Below are 13604 nucleotides of genomic sequence, written 5' to 3'. Positions count from 1 at the left end.
GCTTTGCTGCAGAACAGATGATCATTGTATGACTCTTCTGACCATCTGCTGCACCATATTTCCTTTTTCCTTTCTTTTTCTGGTCATCTGTTTACTTTGAATAAACGTTATTTAAGAGTTCAATTGATAAACTTAGCTGGAGACAGATTTGAAATTGATGCTTGCACACCAGGTGAGCTCAACAAGTTGCATCTTCGGTCATATTAAAATTGTTAATCCAAAATATCTGGCATACTGGTTTTGTCCTTTTTTCATCATAGTTTTATGGATTTATGAACTATCGATGTCTCGTCTATATGATTAAACCAACCAATGCAAAATGAAGGGAAAAAGGTGCAGCAGTGCAAAACAGTCATAAAATCCACTGTTTTGTAACATGGAGGGCTGTGACAGGGAAAGCAGAGTTCTGAGGTTCCTGGTCGACAGTAGTCTCTTGTCCATGGTGTTCCTGTCACAGTTAAGCTGAAGCTAACGGGGACGACGCTGTGTGTCTAATAACTCTGCACTGCAGAGCTGCTCTGTTTGCTGCAGTCACGACTGCCCCACAGAAACAACCAAACAGAGGACAGCAGGGCAGGAAATGGCTGACAGGATGATTTCTAATTGTCTGCTTTCTCCTCTGGCTTTGGGCGGCTCAGTTAATCACATAGGTTAAAAGGTTAATGCTTTGAAAGCAGCATTATTAAAAAAAGATAAGTTCCCTTAATCATACATTACTCTTTATACCAATTATCTCACTTTTACAACGTGATAGTGTTTGTATTATACACTAAAGCCCTACATCTAGGAGACTATTACCTGGAGACTTGTGGAAAGTTGAGAATTACCCCCTGACGTTGGTGTTTGGTGCGGCGGGACATTCTCAGGAGATAAGTGAAGTCTGTAATTTGTAAAAGTGTTGAGGTGCTGCATGATATTAGCCTTGTCTCTGGGGGCAGCAGGGGGATTTATACACACAGCTACACCAGGCATAGATCTGCGCTTAACGGGGTGGGCCAAGGCGCCCGAATCCTCCCGTGACAAATACCTGATGTCCACCTACAGTTTGCTCTGTAAAGGCATTTGATTTGAGCCTGTTGAAAGATGGAAAATGTTCCTTACTGTATTCTGCTAAGCATTTAGATCAGTCTAATCACTCCTCTACATCTTGTTTTTCTGATGGATTTTAATTAGCTCTTTCTATCAATGGGTCTCCATACTGTGTAGTGAGAAGAACCAACTGAATCTGCACTCAAAATGCCGTCAAAACCTTTGTTCACAATGTCCAATGCAGCCTACACTCTGCATCAGTATAAGGTTTCGGACAAATCTGCAGAACCCCCCCTAATTAACATTACCAGCCAAAATCACTGAAATGCAGATTCGGACGGGATTACTGTTGTCTTTGTGTTTAATGAAATACGGTCAGTGATGCCCTGGAATTTTGAATTTACAAATGACAAACGTGGGTGATTCATACAGGATTAGAAACACAAGCATCCTCCACATTTCAATGCACATTACTTGAGGTACCAAGGTGATAATAATTCCTTATGAATAGGGCTTAGTTTAGGACACCTGGTTGACTCATTACATTGGGTCTACATGGGCCTGTTGTGCAGATTTTCTGGATTGGTGTCATAGTCCTGTACGTTCAATTATGCCACAATTTAAATTTAATAGCAGGTTTAACTTTTTATAAAAAAAATTTGAGGGGGGATGATTGTAACGAGTATGTTTCGGAGTTGTTGGAGTCAAATTTCTGGGTTAGAGAGCAACTTAATTGAGCATTGGCTGCACAGCAGGTTGCGCAGTGTGATGGCTCTTGTTGTTGACCAAGATTTATAGCTTTTTTTTTTTTATCATTCTCTGTCTTTAAAGATGACTCAATATCTGAAACCGCCATATGGTACCATCCATGAAATTGTCTATACTCTTTCACCATTTTAATATTCAACCAGGTACTTTTAGATTTTCCTTGTCTACGGCAGCCTTGCTAGATGTTCCCATATGTTATTGGTAGTGTGTGAGCGACAGTAGATCAGAGACCATTAATACAGCAGTATGCTGGTATAGTGGTGTCTTGTGCACAGACATCATCAGTGCAGTCACTGGCATGTGAATCACAGTTTAGCCAGGCAGAAAATTGCCAGCAGCCTGTTAATAGGATGCTGTTTAACCAGTGGAAGACTGGAAAGAGGGAGGGTCCGTGATGTTACTGCTTTATGAAGCTGAACCCTCTCCACAGCAGTGATAGACACACTATGCACACAAAACATGCATTCCTATGAATGTCCAATTTTAACACATGTAATCAAACAATGGTGTTGGTTTAAGTTTTTTTCTTGTTAGTGATGCCAGTGAGATGGATGATTTGATGCAGCGGCCATTACTAAAAATATAGAGTTCATTTCAGAAGCCCTGCACAACACAACCATGCACTTATTTTAATTCAGCAAGTGTAAGCTAAGGATTTGTTTTTATTGGCCCATCATAGACAAAACTGAAATTTGCGCATCACAAAAAACTTGTGATCCAATCCTGATAAAAACCTTTTGACAAATGTCAAGTCAATATTGTTCATTGGGGGCGGCTATGGCTCAGTTGTCAGTCGTCTCTCAAACAGAAGGTTGGGGGTTCGATCCCCAGCTCCTGCAGCATCATGTCCGATGTGTCTTTGGGCAAGACACTTAACCCCAAGTTGCTCCCGCTGCTTCGTCAGCAGTGTATAAATGTGTATGAATGAGTTTAGTTACTTCTGATTGTCACTTTACATAGCAGCCTCTACCATCAGTTTGTGATTGTGTCGGTGTGACCTGCAGTGTAAAAGCGCTTTGAGCAGTCAAAAGTCTAGAAATGTGCTATACAAGCTTGCTAATCCATTAAAGAAGCTGTAAGCAGACATACATCTATACATTTAATTTTACTGTTTTCCCATGCTAACGATTGGATTTCAGCTGTTTCTCGAGATCTACTGATCTCATTATCGCAGGATAACAACGCTGGTTTTCCGTGACTTACATTTTTTTAAGATCTCCTGAATATATCTTAAATTATCCTATCATGAAAAAACCAGCGATGTTATCCAGAGATAACAGGAACAGAAAGTTGGGATCTTCAGAAAATAACAGTATTTTACTTTTACTCAAAGGAAATAAGATGAGTAAAACTGATGCATGTCTGCTTAGGGCTTCTCTAATATGCAGCCAGTAGAAAAATAAATTAAGACAATAATAAATGTAAACTTGTGTTAATGTTTTTTTTTAACATAACCACCTAAATCATCAATAAGTCAACAATAAGCTGAAATAATATCTTATTTCATGTTGTCTTAGTTCATAAATCAACACCTGAACCAAGAAAATGCTGTTCATTAGGATTTTATTTTTTGGAGGCAAATCAATGAATATATGCACTTTATACAGTATATGAGGAGCACATCTCTACAGTTTCATAATGTAAACAATCTCTGAAGAGAAATGTATTCAGTTTAAAAGGAAGCCATAGTCTTCTGTTTTAAACTATTTACATGAATTAAAATATAATTTATAACATCAGATACTTCCGCTTCTATGAAACTAGATTTTAACAATTCAAAAATACTGAAATGCCTTTGTCTCCATTCTCAAGACATATGAAATCACACAAAAAAACGGAGAAAATAACACCATTTAAAGACATCCAAACTAAGTGGCGTATAAATAAAAAAAAAAAGAAACGCAAAATAAAACCAACATATGTAAAAATATAAAATCTCACTAGCAGTATTTACCTTTTTGTTTTTACCAAAAACTAAGTTAAAAAAAAGAGAGAAATCATTTGTGAATTTGATAGTCATTAGATGTAAATAGACAATAAAATCAATATTCATGAAAACATCAAAAACAATGTATGCCCTTTATGTCAAAATATTTTCTTCCACCCAAAAGAAAAAACAACCTCACTCACATTAAGCAGATTTTTGACAGTTTGCAGTCCCTACTAAGTGCCTATTTGACATCACTGTTGCCATCAAGTTGAACAGATTACCCATTCGATTCTGTGTATTTTACAACTGTTGATGCTGAAATGTGATCAAACACGGAAGTGGAACTCGTAATCAGAATCAGGTCAGTATTGCAAGCACTCCTGTCCTGGTAGGGGCCCGACTGATGGTGTGGCTAGCTGACAGATACATTGTTTTCTGAACCAAAGAAACAGGAAATGACATAAAAACAAAGACTTGTTTTTTTTTTTTTTAGTGGGCCATGGTATTGGAAACACAACATCTATAAAAGTGAATATGACGTGGCTGTTGAAAACATCACATTTGTTCATGAGCCACACTCTTTATTGTTTAGGTTTTTATTTTTTGGTCAACTTGCCTATCAAGTTTTATGGTTTTCTTGCCATTTTCCATTTTTCTGAAATGAAGAGTGGAAAGAAGGTATTGCATTCTGACACAGGTTATTCCCTTTGGAAGTTTTTTTTTCATTTATTTATTTTTTTTAAACTTTTTTTTCATTTATTTGGATTCGTTGTCCACCGACCTAGGACCTAGACCAAGCGGACAGCGGTATTATTATGCTGAAATGTGTCAACGTGTTCTCAAAACATTGAGGAGAATGGTCAACATCAAAGTTTTCTATAAGAAAGTATATAATCATCTAGATATCTACACAAACACACAAATATATATTCATATATATGTATATACCTTTTTATAATATGGCTATTGAAAAAGTTTTAATTACGTCAGTAATTATTTAATAATAAAACCACATTGGATTGGAAAGGAGTTGAAACTGTTATAACAAAAGCTAGTGGTAGCTTTGTTTTCCCCGCGATTGAGTTTTAAGGCTTGCCATGATGAAAATGGGGTTTTGATGTCATTCACCTTCAAACAATGACGGTACCCTCACAAGCACAGCAAGAGCAACTGTAGGAATCCCAATGTATGCTGCACGCTCAAGATGTAGAAACCATAATTCAATAATCATGTTCATCTCAAAGAAAGAAATGCGGATGGATTTAGGGCACATTTCTTCAACCACCCTCTACCTTTCAGTTTTCTCCGGATCTGTTTCAATGCTAAACTCATTGATCAATCATTTGTTGGAAGAAAAAAAAATCTAAATTTTTGTTCTTGCAAATTAAAGCATGAGCAGCAGCCTGATGCGACACAATCACTGATGCATCGATTCTGACGTCAGGCTGCAAAGTCTTACAAATGCAGAACTCTGAGATCTTTCAGCGACCGTATTTGGACCGATGTATCTTCTGTAACTTCTGTTTGATTGCTGTTCTTTTGATCTAACGCTTCCTTTTGGTGCTGCAGTCACATTGGGTTTTCTACAGTGTCTACTTAATCTGTATCAACTAGTCTGAAACTTCAACGGGTCAAACCAACATGTCTTTCCTTTTCGTATCCCCCGCTTCCTTTACCAGTCATAATACACCTATAGTTTATTAGCTGTTACCGTAATACAAGTAAGTGTCCAATGCAATTCAGAACCTGTGCACCATCAAAATGTGGTAATAACATAGTTACAACAGCTTCCTTTTGATGAGAGGAAAATATTGTGAAGGTATTTCACTACTTGGGACGTTATTTGTGCAAGAGTATATTGGTACCATTTCTTTTCTATACGTGTTATGTGTTTACAATGCAACTGCCCCTTTTCTTCCTGTAGTATTTTGTGTGTGTGTGTGTGTGTGTGTGTGTGTGTGTGTGTGTGTGTGTGTGTGTGTGTGTGTGTGTGTGTGTGTGTGTGTGTGTGTGTGTGTGTGTGTGTGTGTTGAACAGCAGTCTACATACAGTTCAGTAGCATATTGAATCCGCAGCTCAAAGATTACCCATGTTGTAGTTCAACAACCAACCATATACTGTACATTATTACCTCAGGTTTTTTTTTTTTTTTTCCCCCGGAAAGGCTGTCTTAAAGATAAGATTATTATGTATTGCATTTTAAATTGCTTTTTAAGAAAACAAAAAAAAAAACATTGAAAAATATTTCATAAACAGCAAAGAAATAGAACCCGCTAGTGTGGTAGTCTAAAGGGATACTTGGATCTTTTTTTGTCTTTCTTGAACAACAGTGTCGGACTTTGTGTGTGAAGTCATTTCAACTCAATTTTTCCCTTAATTTCCTCCCTGCACTGAACGAACATGAACTCATCAGAACAACACTGACCTGACCGTCTCCTGTCTGATTAGCAATCAACTATGACCCGCCACCGTTAAAAAACGAACACACAATACAATTTATGTTTACAACGAGGCATAGTGCTATATACACATTTTATATTCATATATTATAATATATTCTTTTTTTAATATGTAAACCAGCACATTCTCTCACTTTTTAGTAGTATACATACTAAGCACAAATACTCATTCAGTTGTTCACGATTAGTTTTGTTGAAATTTCTAGGTTTTTCTTTTCTCTGTTTAATTTGAATTGACGACCTTGTTTCTCAATCAGTATGTATAGCACTAAACTGTTGTAGTTAGTTTTGGACATCAGTGAGTCTCAAGAAGGTGCCTCCCTCTTGGCCACTTCACTTGCTGCTTGAATTTTTTTTTTGAAAACACTGAATAAGGCGCCTTTGTACTTAGTGTGCGTTCCTAATAAAGTCAAAGGAGAATCGAGTGATGTAAACATTCAATTTTTTGTGTGTGTTACCAAGGAGTTGATTAGATAGAGCAATGACAAGGAACAGGGTCAGGGAAAGATGGATTATCTGTTAAAAAGCGGGGAGTATACCAGGGGGTTTGGGTAAGACCTGGAAACAAGGCCTTGAACCCGCAGAGACAAAAAGCGATAGAGATTTAGTTAGAGGAAGAGTCGGGCTGCGTTTTCTCTTGAAATTCCCGGGCTAGGAGAGGAGGAAGAGAGCGGTCAGTAGGAATGGCATGTCCTTGAAGATTACGAGAAAATGAGGGCAAGGGGAAGCTTGGGAATCTTCCCCTCCAACTGCACTCAAGGACTAACCAAACCACCCACCACTGTTCAACCCCCTCCCACCCCGTCCTAACCGACCTGTAAGCGTCAGCAGTGTCCGACTCAAACACGAGACAAAGACAAAACACTCAAGTTACACAAGGACACAAGGTCGAGACTCCAAGAAACAGATACGCTTCAAACCATTATGAGGCCAGCGCAGAAAAGAGTCAGAGATAGACAGAGATCATTCCCCTCACAAGGGGCTCAGTGGTAGGAGGAGTCGTAGTATAAAAAAATCCAACACAAACCCTCAAACTACCCATAACCACCCATTTGTTAGGGAAACCCTTACACAGAGAATTTCAGACAAAAAACACAACAGAGCGAGAGACTTGTAAAAGACAGGGGGGAGAGCATCCAGTAGAACAGATAAATAAAAAAGACAAGGTGGAGCAGGGATGGATGGATGTGAGGTAGAGATGCTCAGCTGATACAGTACCTCCCAGACAGGAATTAAGATTCTTGTCTGAAACTTTTATTCGCTATTTTCAAGCCCATCCCTTGCTCTTCCCTGGCTGTGTTGTCGGTGGCGGTGTGATGCCACCATATTGGCAGGCTTGGAAGCTCTCTCCCTTCTCATGGCTGGTGCTACTGGCTGCATTAGGATTGTAAAATAGGTGCTAACCGGACTGCCTCACAAGCCATAATCGGTCACATGCGGTAAACCATATGACTAAGCAAGTCTACCTTTTAAAGCACCAGAAAGCTCCACAATCTTTGGGCAAGCAGAAATGGGGAAAACGCGGTTACATTCAGATTCTTGAATACATTCCATTTGAACCAACAGATTCATCTACCTCTTAACAACGACGTTTCATGGGTGGGCAATGGGGAGAAAAAAATTGTACATTGAATCCAACGTAAAGCTCTATGGTCACCGAGAAAAAAAGTGTTCCAAAAAAGAATAATTGAACGTGATTTGAAATACTTTTGCCTGTAGTGACTGAGGGATGTCATCTGAAAGAAGACACGACTGGTCTGGATAAATGTGCAGGAGTGATGAATTCATACTGAGTTCATTACTAAAAGCAAACTTTATTTCCCCATTTAATTCCTGCTTGCTGCAGTCCAAATGTAAACAGAAACCGTTGCATTGGCTGTGGCATTCGAGGGGTGTCGCCAGGCTTCAGCCTGTATTTGACACATGTTCAGTGGGACCCTATCAAAGATACATTAAGACCCCTTTAGACAGGGAAAAATATACCCGGAATCAACATATGAGGCCCATTTTAACTTTTTAAACCAAAGTTCTGATTAGCCAGGAAGATATCCCGGTCGAGGATATTTGGTGAGTCTCCAAAGCAATTAACAGAATAATCATCTATTTGCCTCGGGTCTGTTTTTTGGACCAAAGAAATGTCAATGTGTCACTGCTGAGGAACTGCTGTGTTGGTTTGGTTTAGCCGTTAGTTTTGCTGTCTCAAAACAGATAATTTATTTTCCCCTGACTTCCTTCCCTATCAATTCTCACTACATCCCTCTTTTAATCAACCCTTAATTCTAAAACCAGATCAATCCTGCAAATGGATTTAACCCAGACATTAACTGTTAGATAATTATTTCAAAAGTAGTAATGCTTGAAACATGTGTCACTCCTTGCAATAATGTTAATGAGTTCTTAAGCTGAATTGATATCTCAACATGGTCAACAATGGTTGATTTCGAGGGGAATTTTTCCCAGGTCCAAGTTGTGGTCTTAATGTATAAAACATCTACCAAACAAAGCCTGCAGCAGCCAGTAGCAGAAGCGAAAATATTCAGCATGGCAGAGTTAGAGAATAGATTCAAAGGGGGGGAAGTGGAGGACAGCGGAGACATTTACCTCCTTACAGTGCATAGATCAAATCAAGGAAGCACTACAGTTACAAAAAAAAGAAAAAAACATGATTTTTTTCTTCTTCATTTTAGATTTGTAAACTTCATCAGTCATCAAATGATTACGTTAAATGTTTTATATATATATATATATATTCTTTGTCCATAACACACACACACACACACACAATAGATTTTAAAATTTTTAACATCCACAATTTTTCGCTAAAACAAAGCAGGGTTTTTTTTTTTCCTGGTTATACAACCACACGACTTCATAGCGAACGCAGCTTGCAGGTTCACCACCCGTAACCGGAAAGAGGGAGTTTTATATTTTTTTTTTTACAAAACAAACAGAACAAAGAACACGCAGACGCAGAAACGCACACCACGACGACCAACGCAACGCAGGAATAGCAAGGATTTGCTACAGATGTCTCTCACGCCCGCTCTCCCAAGGCGGGCAATGACGTCACCAACACATACAGCTTTGTTATTGTTGTTCAGCAGAGAACAGTAGCGTTATTGTTTGTAGTTGTACCATTGCTGTTTAAAGTCCTACTTCCTCGGTTGTCTCGTAACTCCTCCGTACGCCCAGTGTCTTCCTCATTTTTAAGCAGTATCCTCCGGTGAAAGAAACTAAAAAAAAACAAGGTCCCTATCGTTACTTTATTCCAATGGTAAAAATGTAAACATTTTGCGAGGTTGCCTTGCATGGAGGTACTGAGAGGCCTGTCGGAGGGCAGAGCCGTGTAGTCAGAGAGTTGATGCTGCAGTTTACTAAGGCTGGCCAGTCAGGGGCACTGTGCTGTCAGCGGTGCAGGGATTTCTGGGCCTCCTTCAGCAGAGTGTCAAAGTCCAGTGCATCGTACTTGCTCTTCACAGGACCCGGACCTGCCTCATCTATGAGACAAGAAAAATACATTGTTAAACCAAAAAAAGTCAAATTTAAAGGAGCAATATGTAACTCTGACACCTGTGTTCAGAATGGGTACTGCAGTCCAAATTCAAAACATTGAAATAAGCTCAGATACGTTACATAGAGAACTTTTGATGCATCATTTTGGTTTCTCACAAGTTTCAAACAACCTCATAAGAGTCGTTTCCACCGCCACTGGGACTGTTTCCGTTTTGAAACTGATCACGTAATTAACCACTGGAACTACTTTCTACTTTGTTAATATTACGTTGGTGGCGCATGCTCTGAACCAAAGACTGTTGAGTAATGGTTGAGCCAGGATATACAGTATCTAGAAAAGTTATAGTGGACATCCAGGCTAAGAGTTCCTCTTCCCTGGCTGTTACTGAAAGACTGACTAGCAACTTCAGATACAAGAATGATGTCAGAATTCAGAAACTACTAAGTCTACTCAAAAGTGTATGAAGATTAGTGTGTGTGTGTGTGTGTGTGTTCATTACCAAGATCTATGTAGCGTTTCCTTGTCAGCCTCCTTAAGCCTGCAGGTCCATTCTGGAAAACAGTCTCCCGTTCTCTCCGGTGTCTTTGAGGCCCTTGTTGGCGGATCTTTATCACCCCACAGCGCTCCCTAGAACCACACGAGCAGGGCGCCAGAGACGTGCATTAATATGACAGTTTGCTTTTCAGGAAATGAACAAGGTGCATACTGGTGTTGGTAGAGAGTGAACAAGGCCGACTCAATCATATGCATCCTATCATTCAATGTTTACGCGACGAACAGATTGAAAAATGTAATTGGATTGAATCAGTCGAATACAATTATTTTGCAGTGTTTATTGCATCTCGACACGGTTTCCCCCCTCTGGTTGTCAGATTACTTTAGGGAGATTGAGACATACATTTCTGATGACTTGCTGTTTACATTTAGAAAGCTCAGTAGGTCAATTCTTCTTGCAATAACATCTCAATCTAATATGAATTGGCATCGCTGCAAAACAAGTATATAGCCTCTATCTGATACACCCTGCCTACACTCAGAATGTGACCCATTTTACATGAACAGGTTTACTATGTCTCCAAACGAAATGGAGAAACCCAGATCAGGACACTTACTCGTTGCAGATGATGACTTTGCAGTCCTCTGCTTTGCCGAAAACCTGGAAGCGTTTCCTCAGCATGTTCTGGGTCACGCTGCTTGGCAGGTTGTGGATGTAAAACACCTGGCAGTTGTCCTGGCAACAGGGAAACCATGGCAACAGTAAGGACAAAGGACAATACAGAATTCGGATGGATCAGGAACTGAAGCAGAGAGGCAGAGTGAAGGGCCTTATCCTGAGGCTCAACACTTCAGACCCTTTACATGCAGTTTAATTATCTTAGCTCTTAGCAAAACGCGTCCGATTGTTCCTTATATTAAACTCGTGGGAGTTTTGGGATAGAAGCTATCTCTTCAGGGAATTCTGGTGAGCTGAAAGTTATTGCGATAAAGAACAAGTTTCTTTCTTTTAACTGCAGCGTGGCATGCAGAATAATGTAGGGCATGAACATTCTCTGTACCTCGTCAGACTTGACTTTGTTCCTCTGCTTGTCGTCAGGACAGATCTCCGAGTTCTCACTGAAAAGAGGGCGAGAAGAAAAGAGGGAAAGAGAGAGAGAGAGGACAGCAGGTTGAGATAAGGACAGACACAAGGTGAAGCTGAAATGTCAGACCTGAGGAAACAGGTGAACTGCGGCAAAAAAAGGAGTCTCTAATTCCCTCTGACTGCAGTACAGCATGGCTCTGTTCTGCATCATCTCTTCCTCATACGCTCCCTTCCCCTTTTTCTATCGCTGCCTTCCCTCTACAGAAGCAATGTGACCTTATTCTATGACAAGTCAATCTGTAATTTACAAGGAAGAATTAAGTGCTGACCTTCTCATTAAGACCTTACAATCCTCAAATCACATATTTTCCATTGGTTTTTTTTACATTATGTTTCCAGTTATATACTGTGCTGTTTACGTGCTACAGTGACTCAATAATGGCCGATCCCCAATTCCCAGTTCGGGCAGTCAAACTGAATTTGGCTGTTCAACATAAAAACTATTCCTTCCTTCGTTTTTGTTCTTTTAAAACATCATCCCCACTCTGAACTGAATCATAAATATCTGGTCGCCTTGCAGAATGTAAGACGAGACGAGTTGATGGTGCATTCAGACCAAAGGTTTCAGCTTGTAGAGTCAAAGCTTCAAGTATTCAACCATTCTGCCACTTTGGCCCCTTTGTTTACAGGGTTCGGTAATGACTGATGCATTATTTAGCCCATGTATTTCTTGGGATAAATTTGGATTTAAAAAGCATCACTTTCAGACATCAATGAACAGCTACATGGCTTGTAGGTAGTTCACTGTATGTAGTACATTTAGCTGAGTGAACTACACTAAACCACTGGGACACAGGGTATGAATGTCTAAAATGCCCTTAAATAATGCAGGCTTCTCAGGGTTTCTTAGTCTCATACTGTGTTCGACCATTATTATCTCTTTCCCTCTGCCAGATCTCGCTTTTTCACTGTCTCCCAAACTGAAATGCAGACAGGAGTTTCAGATAATCTAATCTTCTTGACTCACATCTGATAACCCCTCCCTGGTTGTCTGTCTCACCTGGAGTCAGTCTTGCTGGCGGGCGAGTCAGGACACAGGTGGAGAATGGGCGAAGGCGAGCGAGACGCAGACGAGCGTTCCGCCTCCTCCTCTGACGCCGGAGGAGTGGCAGCATCGGACTGGCAGTCTGAGCGTGACGATGATGAGATCACTACTGTCATTGCCTGCTTCTCAAGCGGTTCTTCACCCTCCGATACCAGCAGCCTCTCCTCGCCCGCTGTGCCCTTTGCATCCGAGACCTGATCGTTGACTATTTTGGGTGCCAAGTTGCTAACTCCATCGCTACCTCCTTGTGCCTGCAACATGGCGCCAAGCATGGCGGCGCTCCGCTTGCGGCTCTCCCCGAGGCTCAGCGCACAGTAGTCGTGATCGCCGAACGTGCGGTGGCTGTCACTGTCACCCGCCTGGCCCATGCGCCGCAGTTGGGCGTACAGCTCCGTCTGCTCTGGAAGCTTCCGCTGATGGTGGGTGCGGCTCAGCCAGGATGAGCCCTTCGTGGAAACGTTGGTGTTGGTGTTTGCAGCCGGGTGAACTGACTCGCCGCATCTTCCTCCACCGTCCCCACTGCTGCCGCCGCCTGCTCCCTCTCCACTCTTCCCTCCCTCCGCAGGTTTGAAGAGCTCATCCTCCACAGGTTTGTGGGGCGGGGTGGTGGGAGGGGTGAGACCTGAGGGTGAGGGAAGTGATATCAACATCAGCGTGATAAAAAAAAAAAAACGTTTCTTTTAAGGAAAAGTCCAACAATTAAAACCTTCTATGGCTAAAGCTTTTTTCCATTTTTTTTTAAACTTTTTTTTCCCGGTTTCAGGAGTACAAGAGTAACTCATCCATCCCTGCCACTTTGTGTGTGTTTGTTTGTTTGTGTTATTGTGATTTCATTGGCAGACCAGCAGCTACCATTAACCCTTCAAATAACTGGTTTTGTAAATGGAATCTGGTACTTTTGAAACACTGAAAAAGCTCTTTCTAAAAAAAAAAAAGTATCTTGCATTTAAACTAAAAGATCTATCTCGTTAGGGTTCCTTTCTGGGATATTGTCAGACAATTTCAATAAATTAGCCTCTTAGTGGCAAAAACAAGCACTTTCAGAGGATGTAATTTGATTGGGCGCATGACCTGAAGATTACTCATGAAGCGACTACCAGAGGAAGTCTATAAACTTGTTGTAAAAATGAGTTATTTAGACCCCATCAGGCCTTGGTGGCAAATCACCGGAATCCGCCTTTAATATTTTTAAGAGACGTGGTAGTGTTATTGATCAT

The 13604-nt window shown here is 40.6% G+C and overlaps 1 protein-coding gene across 1 annotated transcript in view; it reads right to left on the bottom strand.

Annotated features, from left to right (window-relative positions):
• Nucleotides 1-3343: 3343 nt before the first annotated feature.
• Nucleotides 3344-13604, bottom strand: part of ppargc1b (peroxisome proliferator-activated receptor gamma, coactivator 1 beta) — a 97829-nt gene continuing 87568 nt past the window's right edge. Inside the window, exons 8-12 of the mRNA XM_061048559.1 lie at nucleotides 12343-13009; nucleotides 11257-11314; nucleotides 10813-10931; nucleotides 10200-10327; nucleotides 3344-9683 (exon numbers count right to left, since the gene is read on the bottom strand). Coding sequence (XP_060904542.1) covers nucleotides 9592-9683; nucleotides 10200-10327; nucleotides 10813-10931; nucleotides 11257-11314; nucleotides 12343-13009 — 1064 coding nt within the window. The 3' untranslated portion in view covers nucleotides 3344-9591. The remainder of the gene's footprint in view (nucleotides 9684-10199; nucleotides 10328-10812; nucleotides 10932-11256; nucleotides 11315-12342; nucleotides 13010-13604) is intronic.

Source organism: Labrus mixtus, chromosome 10 (genome assembly GCF_963584025.1).
Source record: "Labrus mixtus chromosome 10, fLabMix1.1, whole genome shotgun sequence".
Taxonomy (NCBI): domain Eukaryota; kingdom Metazoa; phylum Chordata; class Actinopteri; order Labriformes; family Labridae; genus Labrus; species Labrus mixtus.
The sequence above is the reverse complement of the archived record's forward strand: the minus strand, read 5'-3'. Positions and strand labels throughout refer to the sequence as shown.